At 43.3% G+C, this 13,879-nt stretch overlaps 1 protein-coding gene across 1 annotated transcript in view; it reads left to right on the top strand.

Moving 5' to 3' along the window:
* LOC112246992 (hippocampus abundant transcript 1 protein-like) overlaps positions 1–4,265 on the top strand; it is a 37,504-nt gene extending 33,239 nt beyond the window's left edge. The window contains exons 11-12 of the mRNA XM_042329091.1: positions 1,769–1,935; positions 2,315–4,265. Coding sequence (XP_042185025.1) covers positions 1,769–1,935; positions 2,315–2,527 — 380 coding nt within the window. The 3' untranslated portion in view covers positions 2,528–4,265. The remainder of the gene's footprint in view (positions 1–1,768; positions 1,936–2,314) is intronic.
* The last annotated feature ends 9,614 nt before the right edge of the window (positions 4,266–13,879 follow it).

Genomic DNA, 13,879 nt, shown 5'->3' with positions numbered 1-13,879 from the left:
TTGCGGGTAAAGTACATGTCACGACGGGCCTGATGGAAACAGCAAATTTATCTGTAAACTTTCCAAATGCTGACAAGACAAAAAAACATGCTTGACAAAGTGGTATCTTTTTTTTGTGTCGGTAAGAGGTGTTATGAGAGGTTGAAACACCTTTAAGCACACATCAAATCAAATGTATTTATATACCCCTTCGTACATCAGCTGATATCTCAAAGTGCTGTACAGAAACCCAGCCTAAAACCCCAAACAGCAAGCAATGCAGGTGTAGAAGCACGGTGGCTAGGAAAAACTCCCTAGAAAGGCCAAAACCTAGGAAGAAACCTAGAGAGGAACCAGGCTGTGTGTGGTGGCCAGTCCTCTTCTGGCTGTGCCGGGTGGAGATTATAACAGAACATGGCCAAGATGTTCAAATGTTCATAAATGACCAGCATGGTCAAATAATAATCACAGGCAGAACAGTTGAAACTGGAGCAGCAGCATGGCCAGGTGGACTGGGGACAGCAAGGAGTCATCATGTCAGGTAGTCCTGAGGCATGGTCCTAGGGCTCAGGTCCTCCGAGAGAGAAAGAAAGAAAGAGAATTGGAGAGGGCATACTTAAATTTACACAGGACACTGAATAGGACAGGAGAAGTACTCCAGATGTTGATATAATAACCATCATATCGAAGTAAACTTGGAGTGACACGATATGTTGTGTGGTTCTTCCTCGGCTTGGAAGATGTTCTGTTTATACCAAATACGGGGGTATTTCGAAATACCAATGGTATGATTTTTCAATACATAACACAAATTAATGTCTATGTTTTTAGGGTGCTATGCCACTAGTTATAACTCGCAGGCAGTGGTGGAAAAAGTACCCAACAATCATACTTGCGGGAAAGTAAAGATACCTTAATGGAAAATGACTCAAGTAAAAAGTGGTGGTACTGCTGGTAGGAACAGACCTTCTTACTGCTGGTAGGAACAGACCCTCTTACTGCTGGTAGGAACAGACCCTCTTACTGCTGGTAGGAACAGACCCTCTTACTGCTGGTAGGAACAGACCCTCTTACTGCTGGTAGGAACAGACGATTACCATTTGAGTTTGTTTACTCAGTTATTACATGTATTTTACATGTAACAAACCAAACATTGACATAACGGTATGTAAAGTAAAAACCCAAACGGTATGTAAAGTAAAAACTCAAACTGTTCCATGCATCAGTACTGGTATTTAGTGAAATAGGGTTTACCTCCCAGCCCTAACTGAAAGTGCATCTTGGCCTCCCGGGTGGCGCAGTGGTTAAGGGCGCTGTACTGCAGTGCCATCAGAGACTCTGGGTTCGCGCCCAGGCTCCGTCGTAACCAGCCGCGACCGGGAGGTCCGTGGGGCGAAGCACAATTTGGCCTAGCGTCGTCCGGGTTAGGGAGGGGTTGGCTGGTAGGGATGTCCTTGTCTCATCGCGCACCAGCGACTCCTGTGGCGGGCCGGGCGCAGTGCGCGCTAACCAAGGTTGCCAGGTGCACGGTGTTTCCTCTGACACATTGGTGCGGCTGGCTTCCGGGTTGGATGCGCGCTGTGTTAAGAAGCAGTGCGGCTTGGTTGGGTTGTGTATCGGAGGACGCATGACTTTCAACCTTGGTCTCTCCCGAGCCCGTACGGGAGTTGTAGCGATGAGACAAGATAGTAGCTACTAAAAACAATTGGATACCACGAAATTGGGGAGAAAACGGGGTAAAATACAAAAGAGTGCATCTTGATTGAATGACTTTGTATCCGTCTCCTAGGTGTTGTCCAGGGGGTGATAACAGGTATCCGTGGTCTGTGTAACGGACTCGGCCCGGCCTTCTATGGCTTTATATTCTACCTGTTCCATGTGGAGCTGACTGATCTGGACGCTGTAGACAGCCCTGGGAAAGAACCCAAACCTAACATGGCCAACCCTGCTGATGAGGTGAGACCATGGAGGATAGAGGACACACACACACACACACACACGGCCAACCCTGCTGATGAGGTGAGACTATGGAGGATAGAGGACACACACACACACGGCCAACCCCACTGACGAGGTGAGACCGTGGAGGAGTGATTTGGACAGGACTGAGAGACAACGGTATAGGAGTATATATTCAGACAGTTTTGATATCATGGTGTCACTCACCTATAAAAACATAGATGTCTCAGCCTTCAGACACTCCATTCATAATCTCCTACCTGCTGTACATCTGACTGAAGGGACAGTTGGGCACTTCGCTAAAACACACACATCCCCCTTTTTACAAAGACCCTCCCTATTAATCATCAGTTTCTCTCTCTCTCTCTTCCTCCAGAGTTCCATCATCCCCGGCCCTCCCTTCCTGTTTGGGGCGTGCTCCGTACTGCTGTCTCTGTTAGTAGCCCTGTTCATCCCAGAGCACAGTGGCCCGGGCGTCCGGCCGGGAGGCTACAAGAAACACAACAACGGGGCCCAGAGCCACTCACACAGCCCTCCCAGTAGTGGGGCCGAGGGCAAGGAGCTGCTACTGGATGGCAGCTGTGTATAACACCAGCCTGGGGGCACAAACTCCACACTTGCTCCCCCTGAGCCCAAACAAGTGAACTATTACTTTCACACATGTACCCAGATGAGTGGCCTCTTCTTCGGGCAGGGAAGATGCATGTGTGTGTGTCTGAACACCTAGTGGGCTGTGATTTATCTGAAGCAGCTGAGTTGTGTGTGTGTGTGTGTGTGTGTGTGAGAGAGAGAGACTCTCTTGGTTGAGCTGATCTCTGCCCTGAGAGTCTTGACAAGCAGGAAGAGGATAAAGGAGGTGGGGATGTAGAGTTCCTGCCAGAGGACTATGCATCACACCCATATATCCCACATGGGCGGGATCTGGTTGGAGTGAAGGTCCAAGGTTATCTGAACTGTTACTAAGCTCTGTGTGATGTATTTGTCCAAAATGGCACCCTAGTCCCTTTATAGTGCACTTCTTTTGACTAGGGAATAGGGTACCGTTTGTGACGCAACCAATGTAGCCAAGCAACCCACTCGGACAACAACTGTTCTTTCCCTTAGAGATGGAGTCAACAACATAGTTCTGCTGGCCAGTTTACAAGCTACCAAACTTCTGATTTTATTGTCTTAATATGGCAGATGAGAAAGCAGGTCTTCCTCTGTGTGTCCAAAGCAGGGAGAGAAGTTACTGTATGCCTCCAAAATGACCCCTATTCCCTTTATAGTGCACTACTTTTGACCAGCCTCTGGTGCACTATAAAGGGGAAAGAGGGTGCAATTTGGGAGGCAAACACTGTAGAACATGAGGAGAGCCTCTGAAGATCCATCTAAGAACCACTACCCATCCAGATGGGGACAGCACAATAGACATCCACCTTTTCATGATTTTTCCAGAGGGACTTGAACCTAACATTTGACTGACCAACCTCCCATTCCATTGAATATCGCATTTAACTGAGTTGTGTGTAAACCACTTTAGTTTTTCAATGTTTACCTTCCTGTCGTCTGTTCCGTTAGATTAGCAGACAGTACACGACCTTTTGGGTTGGATATGTTTCCTGTGTTCATCACACACTTAAGGCTAGTTGTGTTCGAAGTTTTTATTCCAGAGAAATGTTGCCTTGGAAGTGACGTTGTCTTCATATTAATATATTACAACAACCTGTATGAAGACTGTTGTCTGACTGTCTGAGGTGGGTCTGTAATTGTTGCTTTCGCTGCTCTTGGAGCCTTGTTCTCTAATTCTACTCCTCATAACCCTCTTCGATGTGAATCTAGGCACAACCGTAGTTAACACACAGACTGGCATGACTTTAGTTCTGTTAACAACTTGCCCATAGACGGTTTCTGGTTCTTTATTCACAGTGTCTTGAGTGCTGATCTAGGATCAGTGTTGCCTGTTGGATCATAGTGAATATGATTATGGTTGGGGGACATCCTGAGTCAAGATCAGCATTCCTACTGTAAGATACTTGGTAAAGAAGTTTCCTGAGCTGTAATGTTGGTATCAATGTGAGCACTGATATAGTTAATAAAACGGTCTGTAGTAGTAATATTATTACGTTCAGTAAAAATTCATCATTTGTTCTGCGGTAGGATAGTAGGTTAAATGTTGTGTGGCATTAGACAAGGCTGCAAATGTGGTTTTAGCTCCCGTGTCTGTCCGTCTTTGACTGCAAAGGTGTTGCAGATACTACTGTAAATCTTTGCTATTGATTTTTTGTTGTTGTAATTGAGCCTCAAGTGCATTGAAATAACCAAATAGAACTGATTGTCAAAATGTTGGACATTTTCAGAATTTCTATTTAGTCAAATTATTAACTGTTTTGTGCCATATTTAAATTTTAAAAAATTTAGAGGTAGAGGTAACATTAAAGTATTAGAACATGAAGGACAAACACTACAGCATCAAGACACTGACAAACACTACAGCATCAAGACACTATCAAACACTACAGCATCAAGACACTATCAAACACTACAGCATCAAGACACTATCAAACACTACAGCATCAAGACACTATCAAACACTACAGCATCAAGACACTATCAAACACTACAGCATCAAGACACTATCAAACACTACAGCATCAAGACACTATCAAACACTACAGCATCAAGACACTATCAAACACTACAGCATCAAGACACTATCAAACATTTATCAGTCTTCCTGCAGCAGAGCCATCCTTATGTGTGAGGGGGCGTGTGCATGAGGGATATAAAATGTCAGTTTCCTTTTTCATAATCACAACATTTGTTTTTGTTAATTTGTTTGACTACGTAAACTTTTTTTTTTCTTTTTTTTTTTGCAAAGTTTGTGCTATTTTTGAATAGCTTTTAACACTTAGATGTTCCAATGTTTTTACTTGTGGTTTTCTTAAACATTTTGGGGATTTATTGAATCTTAAGCTTTGCATTTAAAAACTTTTAATTTCTCAACGGTCAGTTCGTTTTAACAATAAGCTGTTAATTTTGGTGAAATTGTATCAATAGATGACATCACTAGCATAATTGAATGTTCTAAGCAATACATGTTGTTATGCCAACCAAACAAACTATTTGTAATTTCAACTGGGTTAGCAGTGAGGCCATTAAACTTCTGCTCTACCTGTGTGTCCCGACTGGCACCCTATGGGCCCTGGTCAAAAGTAGTACACAACATAGGGAATAGATATGCCAATGCTCCAGAACATATTGAATTGGACCAACAATACACTTAAGGACAGTACAGCCAATGACTAAGATTCTATATTAATAATTACAATTGATTCTGTACCAGCCACAACACCATTTACAGCTCAAACATGTATTTCAGTCAATGTACAAACCTTTGTTTACTTAACGCGTGTGTGTGTGTGTGTGTGTGTGTGTGCACAACATGAGGAAAACCTTCCTCATATTGAGTTGGACCTCCTTTTTGCCCTCAGAACAGCCTCATTTGGTCAGGGCATGGACTCTACAAGGTGTTGCTGGGATGCTGGCCCATGTTCACTCCAATGCTTCCCACAGTTGTGTCAAGTTGGCTGGATGTCCTTTGGGTGGTGGACCATTCTGATACACATGGGAAACTGTTGGGCAAGAAAAACCCAGCAGTGTTGCAGTTCTTGACACAAACCCGTGCGCCTGGTACCTACTACCATACCCTGTTCTAAGACGCTTAAATATTATGTCTTGCCCATTCACCCCCTGAATGGCACACGTACACAATGCATGTTTCTCTGATCTCGAGGCTTAAAAATCCTTCTTCAATCTTTCTCCTCCCCTTCATCTACACTGATTGCAGTGAATATAAGAAGTGACATCAATAAGGGATCATGGCTTTCACCTGGTCCCTCTGTCAAGGAAATAGCAGGAGTTCCTAATGTTTTGTACACTCAGTGTGTATGTTAAAAGGAGATGGGATCCTACTGGTCTGATTGCTACAGTAGTGTGGCGCAACTATACTGAACAAAAATATAAACGCAACAGTTTCAAAGATTTTACTGAGTTACAGATCATTTAAGGAAATCAGTCAATTGAAATAAATAAATGATGCCCTAATCTATGGATTTCAAATGACTGGGAATACAGATATGCATCTGTTGGTCACAGATACCTTATCATGCTGAAACATGAGGTGATGGAGGTGGATGAATGGCTGAACAATGGCCCTCAGGACCTCCTCACGGTATCTCTGTGCGTTCAAATTACCATCGATAAAAATCCAATTGTGTTCGTTGTCTGTAGTTTATGCCTGCTCATGCCATAACCCCACCACCACCATGGGGCACTCTGTTCACAACGTTGACATATGTGGCCTGCATTTTGTGAGGCCAGCTGGAGCCGGCTTATGGTAGAGGTAGAGAAATCATGAGGAAAAAGAAGAAACCCACACGTTGTTCTTGCTAGTATCACTGCTCTTTGTTAAGCTTCACATATCAGCCTCGAGGCCTTCATCAGAGCGCTAGACAAATTGACATTTCAGCTCTGGTGGACATTCCTGCAGTCAGCATGCCAATTGCATTCTCCCTCAACTTGAGACATCTGATTCTTGTGTTGTGTGACGACAAAAATGCACATTTTATAGTGGCCTTTTATTGTCCCCAGCACAAGTTGCACCTGTGTAAAGATCGTGCTGTTTAATCATATTCTTGATATGCTACACCTGTCAGGTGGATGGATAACTTGGCAAAGGAGAAATGCTCACTAACAGGGATGTAAACACATTTGAGAGAAATTAGTTTTTTGTGCATATGGAACATTTCTGGGATCTTTTATTTCAGCTCATGAAACATGGGACCAACCCTTTTACACATTGCGAACATTTTTGTTCTGTATATATTTCTCATACTGACCGTGGTTCTATGGGTCGCTCCAGTTTTGTAGTCCGATGTGGCCTGAGCCTCCCCTCTGTGACTGGACCGGTGGAGGATGATTATCATAATAGCATGTAAACATGGGAATCTAATGGCAAAGTATTTATTAAAGATTTATTGTACATTGAGTTTTGACTTTGTCTTTTGCCACACAGTAGACTACATGTAAAAAAAAAAACATGTACTGGAAACGTGGTCGTGTTTATTAGTGCACATCGTAGCAAAACGTTTTTGCAACGGAACAAATATATTATTGCACTAAGATGGTACCTCCTGTATTCCGTTTCAGGCTTTATTTCATGTCATGCCCACTGAACACCACCCAGGCGTCAGAGGACAGAACAAACACAGAACATTCTGTTCTTCGTTAGTGTTAAATGATCTTACTATGGTAGTCATGTGAGGATGTTCTTGTTTTCAAAGCACCTCCCTCCCACGACGAGGTTTTCATCTAAGCGGTTAGTATGAATGTTTAGTTTGTAGCAAGCTTTCCTTCCAATTGGCCACAGATTTTCATGCGAATATTCAAAAATCCGCAGTAAAACAATATGCAGGTTTTCCCACCAGAGGATGTTTCCGTCAAATTGACTTATTGCGGATAAAAGACTGTGTGTGATGACACCGTGCATATAAAACATTACTTTTGCGATTTTAATTCCAGTGTGCCGAATTAGCGACAAGTTAAATGGGTTTCCGTCGCATTTTAAACTCGACTGCTGGTAATGTCACAACAAATGTTGCGTTACATAGTAAGTGTGCCCATTCTGGTACTGGCATATGCATGTGAGCTCTAGCCAACAGCTCGCAGATAGAGTGAGGGTATAGTCTACATCAGGGATGGGCAATTCTGATGCTGCTAGGAGCCACGAAAAATCTCAACTCGTCATGAGGGGCTGCAGTTGATAAACGGGTCTGCCTACCCCCCCCACCCCCCCCCTCCGTTTTACTTAATTGCCAGCAAGTCGAAACGTTAACGTAGAGATAATGTAGCAGTTTTAATGTAGCAGCCCTCCAAGACCATCACATCCTATACACCTAGACGGTGTGTCAATATGTGGACGTTGACAATCGGTGTCATTAGGGTCATGTGACCTGACCAGAGAGAATTTGGGAGTGTGCACGCTCACCCAGCCTCTAGACGACGGCTGAACATTGGAAGAACAAACTGTGCCATGCAGTTCACCAGTCCCAATTTTAAATACATGTTGTAGCTGCATGGTACGAGCCATAACATGAATCAGAATTCCCCTGTCCTGCCCTATCCTCCCCTGTCCTGCCCTATCCTCCCCTGTCCTGCCCTATCCTCCCCTGTCCTGCCCTATCCTCCCCTGTCCTGCCCTATCCTCCCCTGTCCTGCCCTATCCTCCCCTGTCCTGCCCTATCCTCCCCTGTCCTGCACTGTCCTGTCCTGTATTAGTAATAAACAAGTCGTTAAGCCACAAGGTGGCAGCAGTGTGAGGTGGGGGAACTAACCTCTGACATTCTCTCATTGAGTCTAGAGAGGGAGAGAGAATCAACAAAAATGAAATAACAATAAGAAATGAACAGTTTCAAATGTTATAATATTGTCTAGTGTTGTAACAATGTGCAATTAGTTTAAGTATGAAAGGGGAAATAAATCAACAGAAATATGTGTCTGTAATGGGGTCACATTTTGCAGGAGGTTAGGAAGTGCAGCTCAGTTTCCACCTCATTTTGTGGTCAGTGGGCGCACAGCCTTGTCTTCCCTCGACAGCCTATGGTCACTGAGTCTGTACCGAGTCAAAGTTTTTCTTCTTTTGGGGTCAGTCACAGTGGTCAGGCATAACCGCGGGGTGGGGGTTTAACTTGAGTTGAGGAAGCATGTTTTAGGCTTACCAGAGTTACTCCTATAATCTGACAATATATTCCTTATACAAAATATTAAGATAGAAAAATGTATGAATTAGCATCCCAGATGCCTATATCTGTACACAGTAGCCTATCGGGCAAGGATAAAGAAATGCATGTCAGTGTCGAACCATGCCGCCCGCATGTCTCCATGTTTCTCTCTGTCTCGCTAGGCCTAAACTTCTCTTCCTTTGTGCATATACATACATACAAATAAACAGTGCATTCAGAAAGTATTCAGACCCCTTTACTTTTTCCACATTTTGTTGCGTTACAGCCTCATTCAAGAAAATGGATTTAAAAAAAAATATATCAGCAATCTACACACAATACCCCATAATGACAAAGCAATTTGCAAATGTATTAAAAATAAAAACAGAAATACTTTATTTACATATGTATTTGGACCCATTGCTATGAAACTTGAAATTGAGCTCCGGTGCATCCTGTTTCCATTGATCATCCTTGAGATGATTCGACAACTTGATTGTAGTCTACCTGTGGTAAATTCAATTGATTGAACATGATTTGGAAAGGCACTCACCTGTCTATATAAGGTCCCACAGTTGACAGTGCATGTCAGAGCAGAAACCAAGCCATGAGGTCAAAGGAATTGTCTGTAGAGCTCAGATCTGGGGAAGGGTACCAAAACATTTCTGCAGCATTGAAGGTCTTCAAGAACACAGTGGCCTCCATCAATCTTAAATGGAGGAAGTTTGGAACCACCAAGACTCTTCCTAGAGCTGGCTGCCCGGCCAAACTGATCAATCAGGGGAGATGGGCCTTAGTCCGGGAGGTGACCAAGAACCCAATGGTCACTGACCGAGCTTGAGAGTTCCTCTGTGGAGATAGGATAACCTTCCAGAAGGACCACCATCTCTGCAGCACTCCACCAATCAGGCCTTTATGGTGGAGTGTCCAGATGGAAGCCACTCCTCAGTAAAAGGCACATGACAGCCTGCTTGGAGTTTGCCAAAAGGCACCTGAAGATTCCCAGACCATGAAAAACAAGATTCTCTCGTCTGATGAAACCAAGATTGAACTCTTCGGCCTGAATACCAAGCGTCACCCCTGGAGGAAACCTGGCACCATCCCTACGGTGAAGCATGTTGATGGCAGCATCATGCTGTGGGGATGTTTTTCAGCGGCAGGGACTGGGAGACTAGCCAGGATCGAGGCAAAGATGATCGTAGCAAAGTACAGAGAGATCCTTGATGAAACCTGCTCCAGAGCACTCAGCCCCAGTCTGAGGTCTGCCTAACCTTCCTTCAGGACAATGACCCTAAGCACACAGCCAAGACAATGCAGGAATGGCTTCGGGATAAGTCTCTGCATGTCCTTGAGTGGCCCAGCCAGAGGCCAGACTTAAACCCGATTGAACATATCTGGAGAGACCTGAAAATAACTGTGCAGCAACGCTCCCCATCCAACCTGACAGAGCTTGAGAGGATCTGCAGAGAAGAATGGGAGAAACTCCCCAAATACGGGTGTGCTAAGCTTGTAGCATCATACCCAAGAAGACTCAAAGGCTGTAATCACTACCAAAGGGTCTTTAACAACAACTGAGTAAAAGGTCTGAATAATAAAGTAAATGTGATATTTCAGTTTTTTATTTTTAATAAATTTGCAAAAATTCAACCAGTTTTTACTTTGTGTGTAGATTGAGGGGGAAAAAACTATTTGATACATTTTAGAACAAGGCTGGAACAACAATATGTGGAAAAAGTGAAGGGGTCTGAATACTTTCCGAAGGAACCGTATATGTGTACCTACCTTGTCACAACGCAACTGATTGGCTCAAATGCATTAAGAAGGAAAGAAATTCCACAAATAAACTTTTTAAGAAGGCACACCTGTTGAAATTTAAATGTATTCCAGGTGACTACCTTGCGAAGCTGGTTGAGAGAATACCAAGCGTGTTTAAAGCTGTCATCAAGGCAAAGGGTGGCTACTTTGAAGATTCTCAAATAGAAAATACATTTTGATTTGTTTAACACTTTTTTTGGTTACTACATGATTCCATAGGTGTTATTTCATAGTTTTGATGTCTATAATGTAGAACATAGTAAAAAGAAAAACTTGAGTGGATAGGTGTGTCCAAAACTTGACTAGTAGCGCGTGTGTGTGTGTGTGTGTGTGTGTGTGTGTGTGTGTGTGTGTGTGTGTGTGTGTGTATATGCAGCTGAAGTCAGAAGTTTACATACACCTTAGCCAAATACATTTAAACTCAGTTTTTAACAATTCCTGACATTTAATCCTAGTAAACATTCCCTGTTTTAGGTCAGTTAGGATCACCACTTTTATTTTAAGAATGGATTCTATGGGTTTGAGGTCAGGGCTTTGTGATGGCCACTCCAATACCTTGACTTTGTTGTCCTTAAGCCATTTTGCCACAACTTTGGAAGTATGCTTGGGGTCATTGTCCATTTGGAAGACCCATTTGCGGCCAAGCTTTAACCTCCTGACTGGTGTCTTGAGATGTTGCTTCAATAAATCCACATAATTTTCCTCCCTCATGAAGCCATCTATTTTGTGAAGTGCACCAGGCCCTCCTGCAGCAAAGCACACCCACAACATGATGCTGCCACCCCCGTGCTTCACAGTTGGGATGGTGTTCTTCAGCTTGCAAGCCTCCCCCTTTTTCCTCCAAACATATCGATGGTCATTATGGCCAAACAGTTCTATTTTTGTTTCATCAGACCAGAGGATATTTCTCCAAAAAGTAAGTGCAGTTGCTAACTGTAGTCTGTCTTTTTTTTATGGCGGTTTTGGAGCAGTGGCTTCTTCCTTGCTGAATGGCCTTTCAGGTTATGATGATATAGAACTCGTTTTACTGTGGATATAGATACTTTTGTACCTGTTTCCTCCAGCATTTCACAAGGTCGGGGATTGTTCGGGGATTGATTTGCACTTTTTGCACCAAAGTACGTTCATCTCTAGGAGACAGAACGTGTCTCCTTCCTGAGTGGTATGACGGCTGCGTGGTCCCATGGTGTTTATACTTGCTTACTATTGATTGTACAGATGAACGTGGTACCTTCAGGGGTTTGTAAATTGCTCACAAGGATGAACCAGACTTGTGGAGGTCTACAATTTTTTTTCTGACGTCTTGTCTGATTTCTTTTGATTTTCCCATGATGTCAAGCAAAGAGGCTCTGAGTTTGAAGGTAGGCCTTGAAATACATCCACAGGTCCACCTCCAATTGACTCAAATTATGTTAATTAGCCTATCAGAAGCTTCTAAAGCCATGACATCATTTTCTGGAATTTTCCAATCTGTTTGAAGGCACAGTCAACTTAGTGTATGTAAACTTCTGACCCACTGGAATTGTGATACAGTGAAACATATATATATATATATATATATCACACAGTGGGTGCTCAAATCACAACAATTGTCTTGCTTTCTCATGATTTGGCTGGGTCTAATTGTATTACTGTCCTGGGGCTCTGTGGGGTCTGTTTGTGTTTGTAAACAGAGCCTCAGTACCAGCTGGCGAAGGGGACTCCTCTCCAGGTTCATCTGTCTATAGGTGATGGCTTTATTATGGAATGTTTGGGAGTCGCTTCCTTTTAGGTGGCTGTAGAATTGAACGTCTCTTTTCTGGATTGTGATCATTAGCGTGTATCACCCTAATTCTACTTTGAATGCATTGTCGAGTTTTACATTGTACACGGGATGTTTTTGCAGAGTTCTGCATAAATGAGTCTTAATTTGGTGTTTGTCCCATTTTGTGAATTATTGGTTGGTGAGTGGACCCCAGACCTCACAACCATAGTGGCAATTGGTTATTTAACTGATTTGAAGTATTGTTTTTTTAGCCAGATCCTAATTGGGATGTCAAATGTTATGTTTGTTTTGATAGTGTAGAAGAAACTTCTTGCCTTGTCTCTCAGATTGTTCACAGCTTTGTGGAAGGTGTCTGTGGTGCTGATGTTTTGACCCAACGTAGGGAATTGTTCTTTGTGCTCTAAGGCAACGGTGTCTAGATGGAATTTGTAGTCCTGGAAACTGGACATGGAGCCCCATTATTTTTGTCTTACTATACTGAACAAAAATATAAACACAACATGCAACAATGTCAATGATTTCACTGTTATAGTTCATATAAGGAAATCAGTCAATTGTAATAAATACATTTGGTCCTAATTTATGGATTTCACGTGACTGGGAATACAGGTCTGTTGGTCACAGATACAGTACCATTAAAAAGAAAGTAGGGGCGTGGATCAGAAAACCAGTCAGTATCTGGTGTGACCACCATTTGCCTCATGCAGCGCGACATCTCCTTCACATAGAGTTGATGAGGCTGTAGATTGTCGAATGTTGTCCCACTCATCTTCAATGGCTGTGTGAAGTTGCTGGATATTGGCGGGAACTGGAACGCGCTGTCGTACAAGTCGAGCGGGCTCAATGGGTGACATGTCTGGTGAGTATGCAGGCCATGGAAGAACTGGGACATTTTCAGCCTCCAGGAATTGTGTACCGATCCTTGCGACATGGGGCCCTGCTTTATCATGCTGAAACATGAGGTGATGGCGGCGGATGAATGGCACGACAATGGGCCTCAGGATCTCGTCACGGTATCACTGTGCATTCAAAATGCCATGGATAATATGTTCACTGAACAAAAATATAAACCTACCATGTAAAGTGTTGGTCCTGTGTTTCATGAGCTAAAATAAAAGATCCCAGCAATGTTTCATAAGCACAAAAAGCTGATTTCTCTCTAATTTTGTGCACAAATTGGTTTACATGCCTGTTAGTGAGCATTTCTCCTTTACCGAGATAATCCATCCACCTGACAGGTGTGGCATATCAATAAAATGATTAAATAGCATGAGGGGAAATAGTACAACTAAATACAAAAACACACATTTACCGTTTACTACAGTACAGTTCAGTGGTTTACTGAAAATGACAGTTGATGAAACAAACCCAAGCCTCCATGGGGTTGTTGAGGAGGGACAATCTGGGTTTAGAGTTTGTCACACCTGAGGTGATCAGTATCTCTGACTGGCATTTTATCCTCTACATGTTGAGGATTATTCTCTTCTGGTATACCAGGGTGTCTGGGGTGGTATGCCCCCCCACACACACACACACACACCTAGCATATCAGTATGCAATGCCAACGTAGGCACGGCAGCCTGATAGGACTGTCTGCTAT

The sequence above is a fragment of the Oncorhynchus tshawytscha genome, linkage group LG10 (genome assembly GCF_018296145.1).
Source record: "Oncorhynchus tshawytscha isolate Ot180627B linkage group LG10, Otsh_v2.0, whole genome shotgun sequence".
Taxonomy (NCBI): domain Eukaryota; kingdom Metazoa; phylum Chordata; class Actinopteri; order Salmoniformes; family Salmonidae; genus Oncorhynchus; species Oncorhynchus tshawytscha.
This window is presented reverse-complemented; position numbering and strand designations above follow the sequence as displayed.